This window comes from Heterodontus francisci, chromosome 16 (genome assembly GCF_036365525.1).
Source record: "Heterodontus francisci isolate sHetFra1 chromosome 16, sHetFra1.hap1, whole genome shotgun sequence".
NCBI classification, from domain to species: Eukaryota; Metazoa; Chordata; class Chondrichthyes; order Heterodontiformes; family Heterodontidae; genus Heterodontus; species Heterodontus francisci.
In genome coordinates, this window is record NC_090386.1 from 94,114,816 (window position 1) to 94,131,298 (window position 16,483).

General features: G+C 47.7%; 1 protein-coding gene across 2 annotated transcripts in view; it reads left to right on the forward strand.

Moving 5' to 3' along the window:
• LOC137378376 (syntenin-1-like) overlaps positions 1-15,833 on the forward strand; it is a 45,821-nt gene extending 29,988 nt beyond the window's left edge. The window contains exons 8-9 of one of the 2 annotated variants that reach the window (XM_068048646.1): positions 2,413-2,504; positions 13,555-15,833. In XM_068048646.1, coding sequence (XP_067904747.1) covers positions 2,413-2,504; positions 13,555-13,606 — 144 coding nt within the window. In that variant the 3' untranslated portion in view covers positions 13,607-15,833. Of the gene's footprint in view, positions 1-2,412; positions 2,509-13,554 lie in introns of those variants that run through there. The other variant, XM_068048647.1, reaches the window with a different exon arrangement.
• Positions 15,834-16,483: the final 650 nt, after the last annotated feature.

The following is a 16,483-nucleotide window of genomic DNA, read 5'->3' on the forward strand; positions in this document are numbered from 1 at the left end:
CTCTCTGAATAGAAAAAAATTCTCCTCATCTCCCCTCTAGAGCTTTTGCCAATGATTTTAAATCTATGATCTCTGGTCATTGACCCACTCGCCAGATAGCATAGTTTTTTTTCTCTTCCTGCTCTATCAAAACCTCTCATCTTGAAAACCTCTATCAGGTCACCTCTTAACCTTCTCTGTTCCAAGGAGAACAGTCCCAACTTTTCCAACCTCTCCTCATAACTGAAGATTCTTACCCCTTGCAACATCCTGGAAAACCTCCACTGTAACCTTTCTAAGGCCTTTAGATCTTTCCTGAAACGTGGTGCCCAGAATTGTCCACAATACTCCAGCTGAGGCCTAACCGGTGATTTATAAAGTTCTAGCATAATCACTTTGCTTTTAGATTCTATTCCTCTATTTATAAACCCAAGTAACCCTTGTGATTTTTAACCACATTATCAACTTGCCCTGTCACCTTGAAAGATTTGTGTATATGGACACCAAGGTCTCTCTGCTCATCTACACTTTGTAAAATAGTACCATTCATAGTCGTCTGTTTTTCCAGATTAGTCCTCCCAAAATGCATCACTTTACATTTCTCCACATTTGTGGGGCGGCACAGTGGCGCAGTGGTTAGCACCGCAGCCTCACAGCTCCAGCGACCTGGGTTCGATTCTGGGTACTGCCTGTGCGGAGTTTGCAAGTTCTCCCTGTGACCGCGTGGGTTTTCGCCGGGTGCTCCAGTTTCCTCCCACAGCCAAAGACTTGCAGGTTGATAGGTAAATTGGCCATTATAAATTGCCTCTAGTATAGGTAGGTGGTAGGAGAAGTGAGAGGGTAATGGGATTAATGTAGGATGAGTATAAATGGGTGGTTGATGGTCAGCTCAGACTCGGTGGGCCGAAGGGCCTGTTTCAGTGCTGTATCTCTAAATAATAAATAAAATAAATTAATTCATTGAATTCCATGCTTTTGTCCATTTCACCATCCTGTTTGTCATTTTCTGTGGGAGATTTTTTTATTGATTCTGTTGATTGGGTAAATTTGCTTTTGTTAAACAAGGCAAATTCAAGAAAATCAAATCACTTAAATTTTTAACTTTAAACAAAGAGATCTATTGAAACCAAGAGGAACAAAGTGTGAAATTCAGGGAGTCTCACTCAGAGGAAATAGAGGAATTTACTTTTGTGTTTTTCTCCCACCATCCACTGCCCTGAAGGTACAGGTGAGAGTAAAGAAGATGGTTCTCCATAGAACAGAGGAGATAAAGGGGAGATTTAATAGAGGTGTTCAAAATTATGAAGGGTTTCAATAGATTGAATGGGGAGAAACTGTTTGCATTGGCAGGAGGGTCGGAAACCAGAGGACACTGATTTAAGAAGATTGCCACAAAATCCAGGGGGAGGATGAGAATTGTTTTTACACAGCGAGTTGTGATCTGAATGCACTGCCTGAAAGCGTGATGGAAGCAGGTTCAATAGTAACTTTCAAAAGGGAATTGGATAAATACTTGAAAAGAGAAAATTGCAGGGCTATGGGGCAAGGGCAGGGGAGTCGGGCTAATTGGGTAACTCTGTTAAGGAGCTGGCACAGGCACGATGGCTGAATGGTCTCCTCCTGTGTTTTAGGATTCTAATACCTTACCTTGTGTAAGCCAGTCGGGGTCATAGCATCATGTACGGCATAGAAAGAGGCCACTGAGCCCATCGAGTCCATGATGGCTCTCTGCGGAGCAATCCAGTCAGTCCCACAACCCCGCTCAATCCCCATAGAATTTCCTTTTGAAATCATTGATTGCCTCCGCTTCCAGCACCCTCGTGGGCAGCGAGTTCCAGGACATCACCACTCGCTATGCAAAAAAGATCTTCCTCACATTCCCTCTGCATCTCTTGCCCAAAACCTTCAATCTGTGTCTCCTAGACCTTGTACCATCAGTTGATTAACTGATTTGAGAGTGATTGCCCTTAATATCGAGGCAGCATCTGACCGAGTGTGGCATCAAGGAGCCTTAGCCAAATTGAAGTCAATCAGGAGAAAACACTCCATGGGAACGGGTCATTGACAGTGTTATCAACCCGCACTTGCTCAGCCATAACCTGCTCAATGATGCTTCGTTTGGGTTCCACCAGGGCCACTCAGCTGGATTAATTTTCAAACGCAGATCGTGTCTTCTGGTTCCACTGTTCTGGACAAGGTCTGATTGTCACCACAATTATACAGCAATCATATCACCTCACAACCTTCTCTTTTCCAGTGAGAATATGCCTAATTTATATAATCACTCCTGACAATTGAATCCCTTCATCCCCACAATCACTCAGATTGCTATCTTCTGTATCCTATCAATAACTTACAAGGTGAAGGTGTGCCTTGAGTATATGTTACACTTACAACTTTGATATATTTTCAGTTCTTCCTCTTATTTTACAGGACTCACAGGTCGCTGACATCTTGGCCACTTCTGGGACTACAGTCACTATCACCATCATGCCAAGTATTATCTATGAGCACATGGTGAAGAGGTAAGTAAGCAAAAGAAATGCATCTGGTGCAAACATGTCTGAGCGTCAGTGAGACTCAGTGGTAGCACTCTCACCTCTGATTCAGAAAGTTGTGGCGAGAAGCAGTAGGGTGGGTAGCGGAATGAGGATAACCAGAGATCACCCCTATGTTCAATGACCTACATTGGGTCCCGGTACACCAGCTCCTCACCGTTAGAATTCCTGTCCTGGTGCTCCAATCCTTCCATGACCTGTATCTCTGTAAACTTCCAACAACCCTCCAAGACCTCTGCATCCTTCCAATTCTGGCCTCTTGTGCCTCTTCCATTATTCGCTTCTCTATTGGCAGCCATGCCTTCAGCTGCCTGGGCCCTAAGCTCTGGGGTTAGAAAAGTTATGGCACAGAAAGAGGCCATTCAGCCCATCATGTCTGCACCGGCTGAAAAAAATAGCCGCCCATTCTAATCCCACATTCCAGCACCTGGTCCATAGCCTTGCAAGTTACAGCACCTCAGGTGCAGATCCAGGTACCTTTTAAGTGAGTTGAGGGTTTCTGCCTCCACCACCGATCTGGGCAGTGAATTCCAGACACCCACCACCCTCTGGATGAAAAGATCTTTCCTCCTGTCCCCCATAATCCTTCTACCAATCACCTTAAATCTGTGCCCCCTGGTAATGGACTGCCCTGCTACTAGAAACAGATCCTTCCTGTCTACACTATCTAGGCGCCTCACAAATTTGTACACTTCAGTTAAGTCACCCCTCAGCCTCCTTCCTCTGTGCTCAGGAAAATAACCTTAGCTGATCCATAGCTTTCCTCATAGCTGCAATTTTCAACATTCTTGCAACATTCTTGTAAATCTCCTCTGTACTTTCTCCAGAATACTTATGTCCTTCCTGTAATGTGGTGACCAGATCTGTATGCAATACTCCAACTGTGGCCTAACCAGCGTTTTATACACTTCCAGCATTACATCCCTGCTTTTGTATTCTATACCTCAGCCAATAAAAGAAAACATTCCATTTGCCTTCTTCACCACTTTACCTACCTGTCCTGCCACCTTCAGGGACCTGTGGACATGCACTCCAAGGTCTCTCACTTCCTCAACCCCTCTCAATATCCTCCCATTAATTGTGTATTCCCTTGCTTTGTTTGCCCTTCCCAAATGCATTATCTCACACTTCTCTGGATTAATTCCATTTGCCACTATTCCACCCACTCAACGAAACCATTGACCTCTTTCTCGAATCTACGGCTATCCTCTTCACTATCAACTACACGGCCAATTTTTATGTCATCTGCAAATTTCCTAATCGTGCCTCCCACAAATTAAGTCCAAATCATTAATATATACCACAAACAGCAAAGGACCCAACACTGAGTCCTGTGGAATGCCACTGGAAACCGCTTTCCATTCGCAAAAACATCCATCAACCGTTACCCTTTGTTTCCTGTCACTGAGCCAATTTTGGATCCAACTCGCCACATTCCCCTGTATCCCAATGGCTTTTACTTTTCTGACCAGTCTGCCATGTGGGACATTGTCAAATGCCTTACTAAAATCCATGTAGACCACATGTTCCCTGCTCTGAATTTGTCCTATCTGAAACTGCCCTCAGGTTCCCATCCCCCTGCCAATCTAGTTTAAACCATCCCCAACAGCACTAGCAAACCATCCTGCAAGGATACTCGTCCCGGTCCTGTTCAGGTGTAGACATGTAGACCATCAGGCTTGCACATGTCCCACCTTCCCCAGAACCGGCCCCAGTGCCCCAGAAATATGAAGCCCTCCCTCCTGCACCATCTCTCCAGCCACACATTCATCTGGTGTATTCTCCTATTTCTATACTCACTAGCACATAGCCTTGGGAGTAATCTGGAGATTACTGCTTTTGACAGTAATCTCCTGCTTGCTAATCTCTTTCCTAACTCCCTAAACTCAGCCTGCAAGACCAAATCCCTTTTTCTACCTATATCGTTGGTACCAATGTAGACCACGACCTCTGGCTGTGCACCCTGGCCCTTCAGAATGCTCTGTAGCCGCTCAGTGATATCCATGACCCTTGCACCAGGGAGGCAACATACCATCCTGGAATCACAGAAACGCCTGTCTGTTCCCCTAACTATAGAATCCTCTACAACTATTGCTCTCCTGTCTTTTCTGTCCCCTCCCTGCACAGCTGAGCCACCCATGGTGCTCTTGTCATGACTCTCGCTGCACTCTCCAGAGGAACCCTCTCTCCCATCGGTACTCCGAACTGAATACCAGTTAGAAAGTGGGATGCCCTCCTGGGACTCCTGCACTACCTGCCTTGTCCTTCTTGTCTGTCTGGCAGTCATCCAGTCCCTCTCTGCCTGCACTCTCTTAAGCTGCGGGATGACCACCTCCTAAAACGTGCTATCCACGAATCTCTCATCCTTGTGAATGTATCTCATTGACACCAGCTGCTCCTCAAGTTCTAAAATTCGGTGCTTGAGTTTTTGCATCTGATGGCACTTTCTGCACATGTACTTTTCCAGGACATGGGTAAGGTCCTGGAGTCCCCACATGGCACAGGATGTGCATTCGACGGGTCTGAGCAGCCCTGCCATGCCTTGAATTATTTACTTACTGCGCTAAAATTGGAAGTTAAATTAACACAAAATGGTTATAAATGAAACGAACAAATGCGTAACCACCTACCAACTACTGGTATTTTAGCTTCTACTTAGTAGATAGACTTAATGTTAGAGAAAAATATAAAATCAGCAGAAGAAAGAAAATAAAGTATGAAAATACCCACCAGATACTCACCAACTAACTCCCTGTGCCTCATCGCTCTCTTTCCCCTCTCGTACTGTTTGCAGCTCCAAAGTCTCATCCAGCCAATCACCTACCTGCTTCCCTATGATGTCACACCTTGATTTTTCTTTCGGAATGCTGCCAGACAGGTGGCAGCAGCTAGCTCCACTCCTCTCTCGCTGTTTCCCGGTGACTCTCGCTCGCTCGCTCTCCCGGGCTCTTTATGCTCCGCTCCTCTCTCGCTGTTTCCCGGTGACTCTTGCTCACTCGCTCTCCCGGGCTCTGTATGCTCCGCTCCTCTCTCGCTGTTTCCTGGTGACTCTTGCTCACCTGCTCGCTCCCTCTCCCGGGCTCTTTATGTTCCGCTCCTCTCTCGCTGTTTCCCGGTGAACTCTCGCTCGCTCGCTCGGTCGCTCTCCCGGGCTCTTTATGCTCTGCTCCTCTCTCGCTGTTTCCCGGTGACTCTTGCTTGCTCGCTCACTCTCCCGGGCTCTTTATGTTCCGCTCCTCTCTCGCTGTTTCCCGGTGAACTCTCGCTCGCTCGCTCGGTCGCTCTCCCGGGCTCTTTATGCTCTACTCCTCTCTCGCTGTTTCCCGGTGAACTCTTGCTCGCTCGCTCGGTCGCTCTCCCGGGCTCTTCATGCTCCGCTCCTTTCTCGCTGTTTCCCGGTGACTCTTGCTCACTCGCTCTCCCGGGCTCTTTATGCTCCACTCCTCTCTCGCTGTTTCCCGGTGACTCTCGCTCGCTCGCTCTCCCGGGCTCTTTATGCTCCGCTCCTCTCTCGCTGTTTCCCGGTGACTCTTGCTCACTCGCTCTCCCGGGCTCTGTATGCTCCGCTCCTCTCTCGCTGTTTCCTGGTGACTCTTGCTCACCTGCTCGCTCCCTCTCCCGGGCTCTTTATGTTCCGCTCCTCTCTCGCTGTTTCCCGGTGAACTCTCGCTCGCTCGCTCGGTCGCTCTCCCGGGCTCTTTATGCTCTGCTCCTCTCTCGCTGTTTCCCGGTGACTCTTGCTTGCTCGCTCACTCTCCCGGGCTCTTTATGTTCCGCTCCTCTCTCGCTGTTTCCCGGTGAACTCTCGCTCGCTCGCTCGGTCGCTCTCCCGGGCTCTTTATGCTCTACTCCTCTCTCGCTGTTTCCCGGTGAACTCTTGCTCGCTCGCTCGGTCGCTCTCCCGGGCTCTTCATGCTCCGCTCCTTTCTCGCTGTTTCCCGGTGACTCTTGCTCACTCGCTCTCCCGGGCTCTTTATGCTCCGCTCCTCTCTCGCTGTTTCCCGGTGACTCTCACTCGCTCGCTCTCCCGGGCTCTTTATGCTCCGCTGCTGTCTCACTGTTTCCCGGTGACTCTCGCTCGCTCGCTCTCCCGGGCTCTTTATGCTCCGCTCCTCTCTCGCTGTTTCCCGGTGACTCTTGCTCACTCGCTCTCCCGGGCTCTGTATGCTCCGCTCCTCTCTCGCTGTTTCCCGGTGACTCTTGCTCGCCTGCTTGCTCCCGGGCTCTTTATGTTCCGCTCCTCTCTCGCTGTTTCCCGGTGAACTCTCGCTCGCTCGCTCGGTCGCTCTCCCGGGCTCTTTATGCTCTGCTCCTCTCTCGCTGTTTCCCGGTGACTCTTGCTTGCTCGCTCACTCTCCCGGGCTCTTTATGTTCCGCTCCTCTCTCGCTGTTTCCCGGTGAACGCTCGGTCGCTCGGTCGCTCTCCCGGGCTCTTTATGCTCTACTCCTCTCTCGCTGTTTTCCGGTGAACTCTCGCTCGCTCGCTCGGTCGCTCTCCCGGGCTCTTCATGCTCCGCTCCTTTCTCGCTGTTTCCCGGTGACTCTTGCTCACTCGCTCTCCCGCGCTCTTTATGCTCCGCTCCTGTCTCGCTGTTTCCCGGTGACTCTTGCTCACTCGCTCTCCCGCGCTCTTTATGCTCTCCCGCGCTCTTTATGCTCCGCTCCTCTCTCGCTGTTTCCCGATGACTCTTGCTCGCTCACTTGCTCGCTCTCCCGGGCTCTTTATGCTCCGCTCCTCTCTCGCTGTTTCCTGGTGACACTTGCTCACTCGCTCTCCCGGGCTCTTTATGCTCAGCTCCTGTCTCACTGTTTCCCGGTGACTCTTGCTCACTCGCTCTCCCGGGCTCTTTATACTCCGCTCCTCTCTCGCTGTTTCCCGGTGACTCTTGCTCACTCACACTCCCGGGCTCTTTATGCTCCACTCCTCTCTCGCTGTTTCCCGGTAACTCTTGCTCACTCGCTCTCCCGGGCTCTTTATGCTCCGCTCCTGTCTCGCTGTTTCCCGGTGAACTCTTGCTCACTCGCGCTCCTGGGCTCTTTATGCTCCGCTCCTGTCTCGCTGTTTCCCGGTGAACTCTCGCTCGCTCGCTCTCCCGGGCTCTTTATGCTCCGCTGCTCTCTCGCTGTTTCCCGGTGACTCTTGCTCACTCGCGCTCCCGGGCTCTTTATGCTCTGTTCCTCTCTCGCTGTTTCCCAGTGAACTCTTGCCCACTCTTTCTCTCTCCCGGACTTTTTACGCCTCGCTCCACTCTTGCTGTTTCCTGGTGAATTCCCTCCCTACCTCTCTCTCTTCCTTTAAGATCCTCCTAAAACCTACCTGTTTGACCAAACTTTTGGTCACCTGTTCTGATAGCTTCTTACATGGCTTGGTGTCAATTTTTGTCTGATTTACGCTCCTGTCAAGTGACATGGGATATTTTACTATCTTAAAAATGCTTTATAATTGCAACAGCGAAATACTGAAGATGCTGGAATTCTGAAATAAAAACAGAGAAAACTGGAAATACTCAACAGGTCAGGCAGCATGTATGGAGAAAGAAAAAAAAAAAAGTTTCAGGTTGATGACCTTTCATCGGAACTGGGAAAAGTCAGAAATGTTAATAGGTTTTCAGTAAGCCCTTGTTCTCATCCTACAAGCAGCAAGTACCTTGTACCGGTTAGTCAAAGCAAGGAGCTGAGGCTCCTCCGTCGCTACATGCTGGATCCCCTTAGCTGCCTGACTCGCAGTCACACACTCCTATCCCTGATCACTGACCAATTCTGAAGTTCTACTTAACCTAAGGGGTGTGCCTGCCTCCTGGAATAACCTGTCCCGATAACTCTCCCCCTCCCTGATGCCACGCAATGTCCACAGTTCAGACTTCTGGCTCAGAGCTGCTGAGCTGATGTTACTCATGCTGCAGACACTTAGCACAGAAATGGTTGTCCGAGACTGCAGTGCATTCTACAAATTCCCACATGTTGCCGTCATGGTTCACCAGTTGCCCTGCCATGTCGGTCTATCCTTACTTATTTATTTGATCAGGTAACCCGTTACTGATTTAGTAAAGTAATAGCAAGTTACAGTCTCCTAGCATGAGGACAAAAGTAGAATCCAGCTATTGGAGGAAGAACAAAAAGCAGCATCTCCTTTCCCTTATTGAATGGCGGAGCAGGCTCAAAGGGCCGAGTGGCCTACTCCTGCTCCTAATTCGTATGATTTTATGTCCTATGAGGAATTCCCACTTGCACCAAATTCCCAACTTAGCTCACAGTTTATGAAACACTCAGTTCCCAGATCACTCTCTGCTGCACACTCTATGCGGTAGCAAACACATACAAACACATACAGCCCATAGCAACATCTTTTATTTGGAGGAAGTGAGGGGAGTTGAAGGAGAAGTTGTTCAATGTGAGAATAAGTTCAGCCAGGTGGAGGAGGAGGGTGGTGGATGGGAACTAGTTGGTCCTCCATTCAAGGAAGAAGTGGAGAACCCTTAGACTGTCCTGGTGGCGGATGGAGGTGTAGCGAACACAAGAAATAGGAGCAGGAGTAGGCCATTCAGCCCTGCGGGCCCACTCCGCCATTCAACGAGATCATGGCTGATCTTCTACTTCAACACCATTTTCCTGCACTATCTCCTTGATGTTTTTGATATATAGAAATCTATTTGATCTCAGTCTTGGACATACTCAACAACTGAGCTTCCACAGACACCCTGGGGCAGAGAATTCCAAAGATTCACCACCCTCTGAGTGAAGAAATTCCTCCTCATCTCAGTCCTAAATGGCCTGCCCCTTATTCTGAGACTGCGTTCCCTGGTTCTGAACTCCCCAGCCAGGGGAAACGTCCTTCCTGCATCAACCCTGTCATGCCCTGTAAGAATTTTGTATGTTTGAATGCAATCATCTCTCATTCTTCTAAACTCCAGAGAATAAAGGCCCAGTCTATTTAATCTTTCCTCATAGGACATACAAACATACAAATTAGGAGCAGGAGTAGACCACTTGTCCCTTCAAGCCTGCTCTGCCATTCAACAAGTTCATGACTGAACTGATTACTCCACATTTCCACCTACCTCTGATAACCTTTCACCCCCCCCCCCCTTACTTATCAAGAATCTATCTATCTCTGCCTTAAAAATATTCAAAGACTCTGCTTCCACCGTCTTTTGAGGAAGAGAATTCCAAAGACTCACGACCCTCTGAGAGAAGAAATTTCTTCTCATCTCTGTCTTAAATGGACGAGCCCTTATTTTTAAACAGTAACCCCTAGTTCTAGATTCTCCCACAAGGGGAAACATCCTTTCCACATCCACCCTGTCAAGACCCCTCAGGATCTTATATGTTTCAATCAAGTCGCCTCTTACTCTTCTAAATTCCAGCAGAATCAAGCCTAGACTGTCCAATCTTTCCTCGTAAGACAGCCCGCCCATTCCAGGTATTAGTCTCATAAACCTTCTCTGTACTGCCTCCATCGCATTTACATCCTTCCTTAAATAAGGAGACCAGTACTGTACACAGTACTCCAGATGTGGTCTCACCAATGCCCTGTATAGCTCCCTATTTTTGTATTCAATTCCCCTCGCGATAAACGCTAACATTCTATTAGCTTTCCAAATTACGTGCCTGTACCTGCATATTAACCTTTTGTGATTCATGCACTAGGACACCCAGATCCCTCTGCATCTCAGAGCTCGGCAATCTCTCACCATTTAGATAATCTTTTTCATTCTTCCTGCCAAAGTGGACAATTTCACTTTCCCACATTATACTCCATTTGCCAGGTATTTGCCCACTCACTTAACCTATCTATGACCCTTTGTAGTCCCCTATGTCCTCTTCACAAGTTACTTTCCTACCTATCTTTGTGTCATCAGCAAATTTAGCAACCCCTTCATCCCTTCATCCTCGGAATTAGTTTAGTGAGCCTTCGTTGCTCTCCCTATATGGCAAGTATATCTTTCCTTAGGTAAGAGACCAAAACTGCACACACTACTCCAGGTGCAGTCTCACCAAGGTTTGGTATAATTACAGTAAGACATCTTTACTGCTATACTCAAATCCTCTTGTAATGAAGGCCAACATACCATTTGTCTTCTTAATTGCTTGCTGCACCTGCATGTTAGCTTTCAGTGACATCATGATTGAGGGATTGGACTGATAAGTGGCAACTAGCATTCGTGCCACACAAGTGCCAGGCAATGACCATCTCAAACACGAGAGAATCCAACCATCTCCCCTTGACATTCACTGGCATTACCATCGGTGAATCCCTCACTATCAACATCCTGGGGGTTACTATTGACCAGAAACTGAACTGGACCAGCCTCATAAATGCTGTGGCTACAAGAGCAGGTCAGAGGCTGGGAATTCTGTGATGAGTAACTCACCTCCTAGCACCCCAATGCCTGTCCACCATCTACAAGGCACAAGTCAGGAGTGTGATGGAATACTTTGTACTTACCTGGATGGGTGCCGCTCCAACAACATTCAAGAAGCTTGACGCCATCCAGGACAAAGCAGCCCACTTAATTGGCACCACATCCACCACCTTCAACATTCACTCCCTCCACCACCACAGTGGCAGCAGTGTGTACCATCTACAAGATGCACTGCAGCAACTCACCAAGGCTCCTTGGACAGCACCTTCCAAACCCGCGACCTCTACCACCTAGAAGGACAAGGACAGCAGATGCATGGGAACATCACCACCTGCAAATTCCCCTCCAAGCCACACACCATCCTGACTTTGAGCAATATTGCTGTTCCTTCAGTCGTTGGGTCAAAATCCTGGAACTCCCTTCCTAACAGCACTGTGGGTGTACTACGCCCCAAGAACTGTAGCGGTTCAAGAAGGCAGCTCACCACCAACTTCTCGAGGGCAATTAGGGATGGGCAATAAATGCTGGCCTAGCCAGCAATGCCCACATTTCACGAACGAATAAAAAAAACAGATGGTTAGGGCCAAAAAATTGAGAACAGAGTGATGCAACCTTAGTTACTAGCGCTGCCGATGTGTCTTCCTTTTTCCTCAACCAAGGATGCCCCCCACCATGGTTGACGGGTTCATCAAATGTGACTGTTATATTTCAGCCACTTCTCTCACCCCTTCCCCTCCTTCCCAGAACCAGGATAGGGTTCCCCCTGTCCTCACCTTCCACCCCACCGGACTCCGCATTCAGCAAATCATCCTCTGCCATTTCTGCCACAACCAACGTGATGCCACCACCAAACATATCTTCCCCTCCCCTCCCCTTTCAGCATTCCAAAGGGACTGCTCGCTCCCATCCTGGTCCACTCCTCAGTAACACCCAACAGCCCCTCCCTTTCCTATGGCACCTTTCCATGCAAGTGCAGGAGATGCAACACCTGCCCTTTTACCTCCTCCCTTCCCACCATACATACAAGCATACAAATTAGGAGCAGGAATAGGCCATTCAGCCCCTCTAGCCTGCTCTGCCATTTGATATGATCATGGCTGATCTGATTGTGGCCTGAACTCTACTTCCCTGTCTACTTTCCTGCTATAACCCTTGACTCCCTTGTCAATCAAGAATCCATCTATCTCAGCCTTAAAAATATTCAATGACCCCGCCTCCACTGCTCTCTGGGAAAGAGAATTTCACAGACTAAAGACCCTCAGAGAAAACATTTATCCTCATCTCAGTCTTAAATGGGAAACCCTTAATTTTTAAACTGTGTCCCCTACTTCTAGTCTCTCTCACAAAGGCAAATATCCTTTCGACATCCACCCTGTCGGGTCCCTTCAGGATCTTATATGTTTCTATAAGATCACCTCTCATTCTTCTAAACTCCAATGGCTATCGGCCCAACCTGTCCAACCTTTCCTCATAAGACAACTCCTTGATCCCAGAAATCAGTTGAGTGAACCTTGTCTGAGCTGTTTCTAATGTACTGATACTCTTTCTTAAGTAAGGAGACCAAACTGTACACAGTACTCCAGATGTGGTCTCACTAATGCCCTATACAACTGTTGCAAAACCTCCTTCTTTTGTATTCCATTCCCTTGCAATAAATGACATTCCATTTGCTTTCCTAATCACTTGCTGTTCCTGCATACTAACTTCTTGTGAATCATGTACCAGGTCACCCAGATCCCTCTGTATTGCAAAGTTCTGCAATCTCTCCATTTAAATAATATTCTTCTTTTCTATTCTTCCTGCTAAAGTGGACAACCTCATGTTTTCCCACATTGTACTTCATCTGCCAAATTTTTGCCCACTCACTTAACCTATCCAAGACCCCAAACACACCTTCCAGGTGAAACAGCGATTTGCTTTTCCTTAGTATATTGTATTCACTGCTCATGATGTGGTCTCCTCTACATTGGGGAGACCAAATGCAGACTGGGTGACCGCTTTGTGGAATGCCTAAGTTCAGTCTGAAAGTGTGACCCCGAGTTTCCAGTTGCTTGTCATTTTAATTTTCCACCTTGATCCCACTTTGTGCTTCCTGTCCTTGGCCTGCTACAGTGTTCCAGTGAAGCTCAAAGCAAGCTCGATTAACAGCACTTTCAACTGGGCACTTTACAGCCTTCTGGATTTAACATTGAGTTTAACAATTTCAGATTATAATCTCTGCCCCCATTTTGTCTCATGTTTCTTTGCTGTTTTTTTCTTTTGTTTCTCTGTTAATTCCTTTACTTTGTGTTCAAATGGCAGCTATCCTGTCATTCACACCTCCTCTAGTCGCATCTTGTTTTTACTTGTCCCATTACCACTCCCTTTGGCCTTACACCATGAAACCTTTTGTCATTTAATCTCTCCTGTCTTCCACCCTATCACAGCCTTTTGTTCTTCTTCCCACCCTCCCCACATTCACTTGCTCAAAACCTATTACATTTCTAACTTCTCCCAGTTCTGATGAAGGTCACTGACCTGAAATGTTAACTCTGTTTTCCTCTCTCCACAGACGCTGCCAGACCTGCAGAGTATTTCCAGCATTTTCTATAGAATTGCAAGTTGTTGGTTACAGATGTTGCCCAAGTCTGATCCTATGTTTGTTATTCCAACAGGATGTCCTCAGGCCTTGTGTCCCTGATGGATCACTCCACCCCTGAGGTGTAAGAACAGGTCCTGCAGAATCCTCTCCAAGTCAATCACAACAGTGATCCAATGTGGAACTGTCCAGGTTGTGATCTCGCCTAAGTTAAGCAGTTGGATTTCAGTTCCGCTCTTTTCTCACCTGTATATTGTGTTGATGTGTCAGTTCCTGGTGGGGTTTACATTAATCCATGTTATGCTCTCTGTTCATTGTATAATTCCCTGTCGTTAACCCCTCTCATGCCCTATCCATTTTTAAACGTTTTTGGGTTGAATTCTTAATGTGCGTGCTCCAGGTTGATATAACTGTAAACACATCCTTCAAGCTTTCAGGAAAGGTCAATACTGAGGGCACTGATTTGCAAATAGAATCATTCATTGACATCCATTAAAGATTGTAAAAAAAAAAAAAATTGGAAATTTTACGTAACAAAAATGGGAATAGCATGTTTTAAACTTGTGGCCTTGACCAATCATCATACAGAAATTGTATCATAACCAGTGATGGGCTCCCAGTTATTGGTCAGGGTCACACCAGCCAGAACCCAGCTATTGGCCAGGGTCTCTCAGGCTGGAGCCCAGCTACTGGCCAGGGTCTCTCAGGCTGGAGCCCAGCTACTGGCCAGGGTCTCTCAGGCTGGAGCCCAGCTACTGGCCAGGGTCTCACAGGCTGGAGCCCAGCTACTGGCCAGGGTCTCACAGGCTGGAGCCCAGCTACTGGCCAGGGTCTCACAGGCTGGAGCCCAGCTACTGGCCAGGGTCTCACAGGCTGGAGCCCAGCTACTGGCCAGGGTCTCACTGGCTGGAGCCCAGCTATTGGCCAGGGTCTCACTGGCTGGAGCCCAGCTATTGGCCAGGGTCTCACTGGCTGGAGCCCAGCTATTGGCCAGGGTCTCACTGGCTGGAGCCCAGCTATTGGCCAGGGTCTCACTGGCTGGAGCCCAGCTATTGGCCAGGGTCTCACTGGCTGGAGCCCAGCTATTGGCCAGGGTCTCACTGGCGGGAGCCCAGCTATTGGTCAATAGGTGGAGAATATTGAAATTTATAAACCAGGGCCCTCTTCAAGCCCTTGAATTCCTGAACAGGCAGCCATTGTGGGGAATGGACACGGAGTGGAAATAGAAAAATCACAATCAAGCACACAAAACTAGAGGAGAGCTATGGAAATATTCTGAGCTTATTGTTTCTGTTAGTGTCATTTTTTTTTGTGTTTTAACCAGGTGAAGACAGTCAGTGCTAGAGAACAAAACACATTCCCAATTTGTACATTCAGAAGGCAACTGAAACCCGACCCACCCATCTTACACTCTGCCCGACGGAGAGTTACGGCAGGTGGGAGGGATAAAACCAGAGTTCTACCTGATTCCGTGGGGTTCCTGCCCAGCAAGTTAGGTTAAAATTATCCCTCCAGATCAGCACCGAGTAGATGCAGGCAAGTACCACATGGGTTAGAGGTGTGTGCTCCTGCAGTCACCACTCCTTGCTGGGATTGTCTGATTGGAGAATCTGTTGTGACTGTGCATGAGTTTAATTTGTTTCGACGGAGGTCCCTCTGACGAGTTCAAGGTGCTTTTCAAAGCTTATGGTTGATAAAATCCCATCACCCCTCCAAACAGTACCCAGATTTTGTACTATTTAAATAATATCCTCAGCACCAAGACCAGAAGCTAGAGGGAGTTATTGTGCTCTCACAGTTGTTTAGAATTGTTGATCTCTGGGTAGTACAACTGCAATTCTTACAACATAAGACGGTAGTGCCAATTTTACTTGATTTTATTCTTTGTGTCATGAGTCAAGATGTGGGTGCATCACGAGTTAAGGCCTGGGCATGGCGTGAGTTAAGACTCGGGTGAGGGCTGAGTGAGTGTGTTGAGTCCAGACCTGCGCACGGGTGAATTAAGACCCATGTTTGTGTGTTTCATAATGTTCAATATTCAGGGTTCACTGGCATTCAGTTCACCTTTTCTACAGATACAAGTGGGGGTTAAATTGATCTTAGGAAGTCATGGTACATGGCAACAGCGGATCGACAGCCCATTTTACACGCAGTCCCATTTTCTTTTTCATCGTTGCCAATTCTCTCCTATCCTGAAACCAATATCATCCCCAAGCTCTCAGCAAAGGGTTTGTGATCTCACCACATGTTTGAAGTGAATTAATTTTTCAGCTCTGCTTCAACCTCCTTGTGATCGTCAAATGTAACTGATAAAATTACAATATTAATCATTAAAATCACTTCACGCTGCATGAACCCGCAGGACTTGCATTTTTCTCATTGTAGCCCAGGAACAAGCCATGTGTTGATGTAGGCCAACAGGCATTTCTGTTGGTGAATTCACAGGAATGTTTTCAAACAAAATTTAACACCAAGCCACATAAGGGCATATTAGGACAGGTGTCAAATGCTTGGTCAAAGAGGTAGGTTTTAAGAAGCATCTTAAAGGAGGAGCAAGAAATAGGGGGATTAAAGGTGGGAATTCCAGAGCTTAGAATCTAGACAGGTGCAAGCACAGTCACCAACAGTGGGATGAAGGAAATGGAGACTTGGACAAGAGGCTAGAGTTGGAATAACATCCAATTTAGAAGTAAAATGTATTGCCTCACCCCCTCCCCCTCAGGGCCCAAACATATACAACAATATGGGGGAGTGGAGAGATGAACCTGCAACATCCTCCCCCAACCAAAATATGCAGCTGATGGAGCAAGGACCATGTTTTTTGAGTAATGTCCCCGAAATTCTGCAAGTTGTGCTTCTGGGTCTGGCTCAGTCACAATGCCGTGTCAGTGGAGCTCAGGCCCTGGTGTGTCTGGGTCCCAGCCTGTTTCTCCAACATTTTCATAGTTGCAGTAGGTGTGAATCAAAGAGGCAGCGAATGCCACAGTCATCGAGAGCAGCCTTAT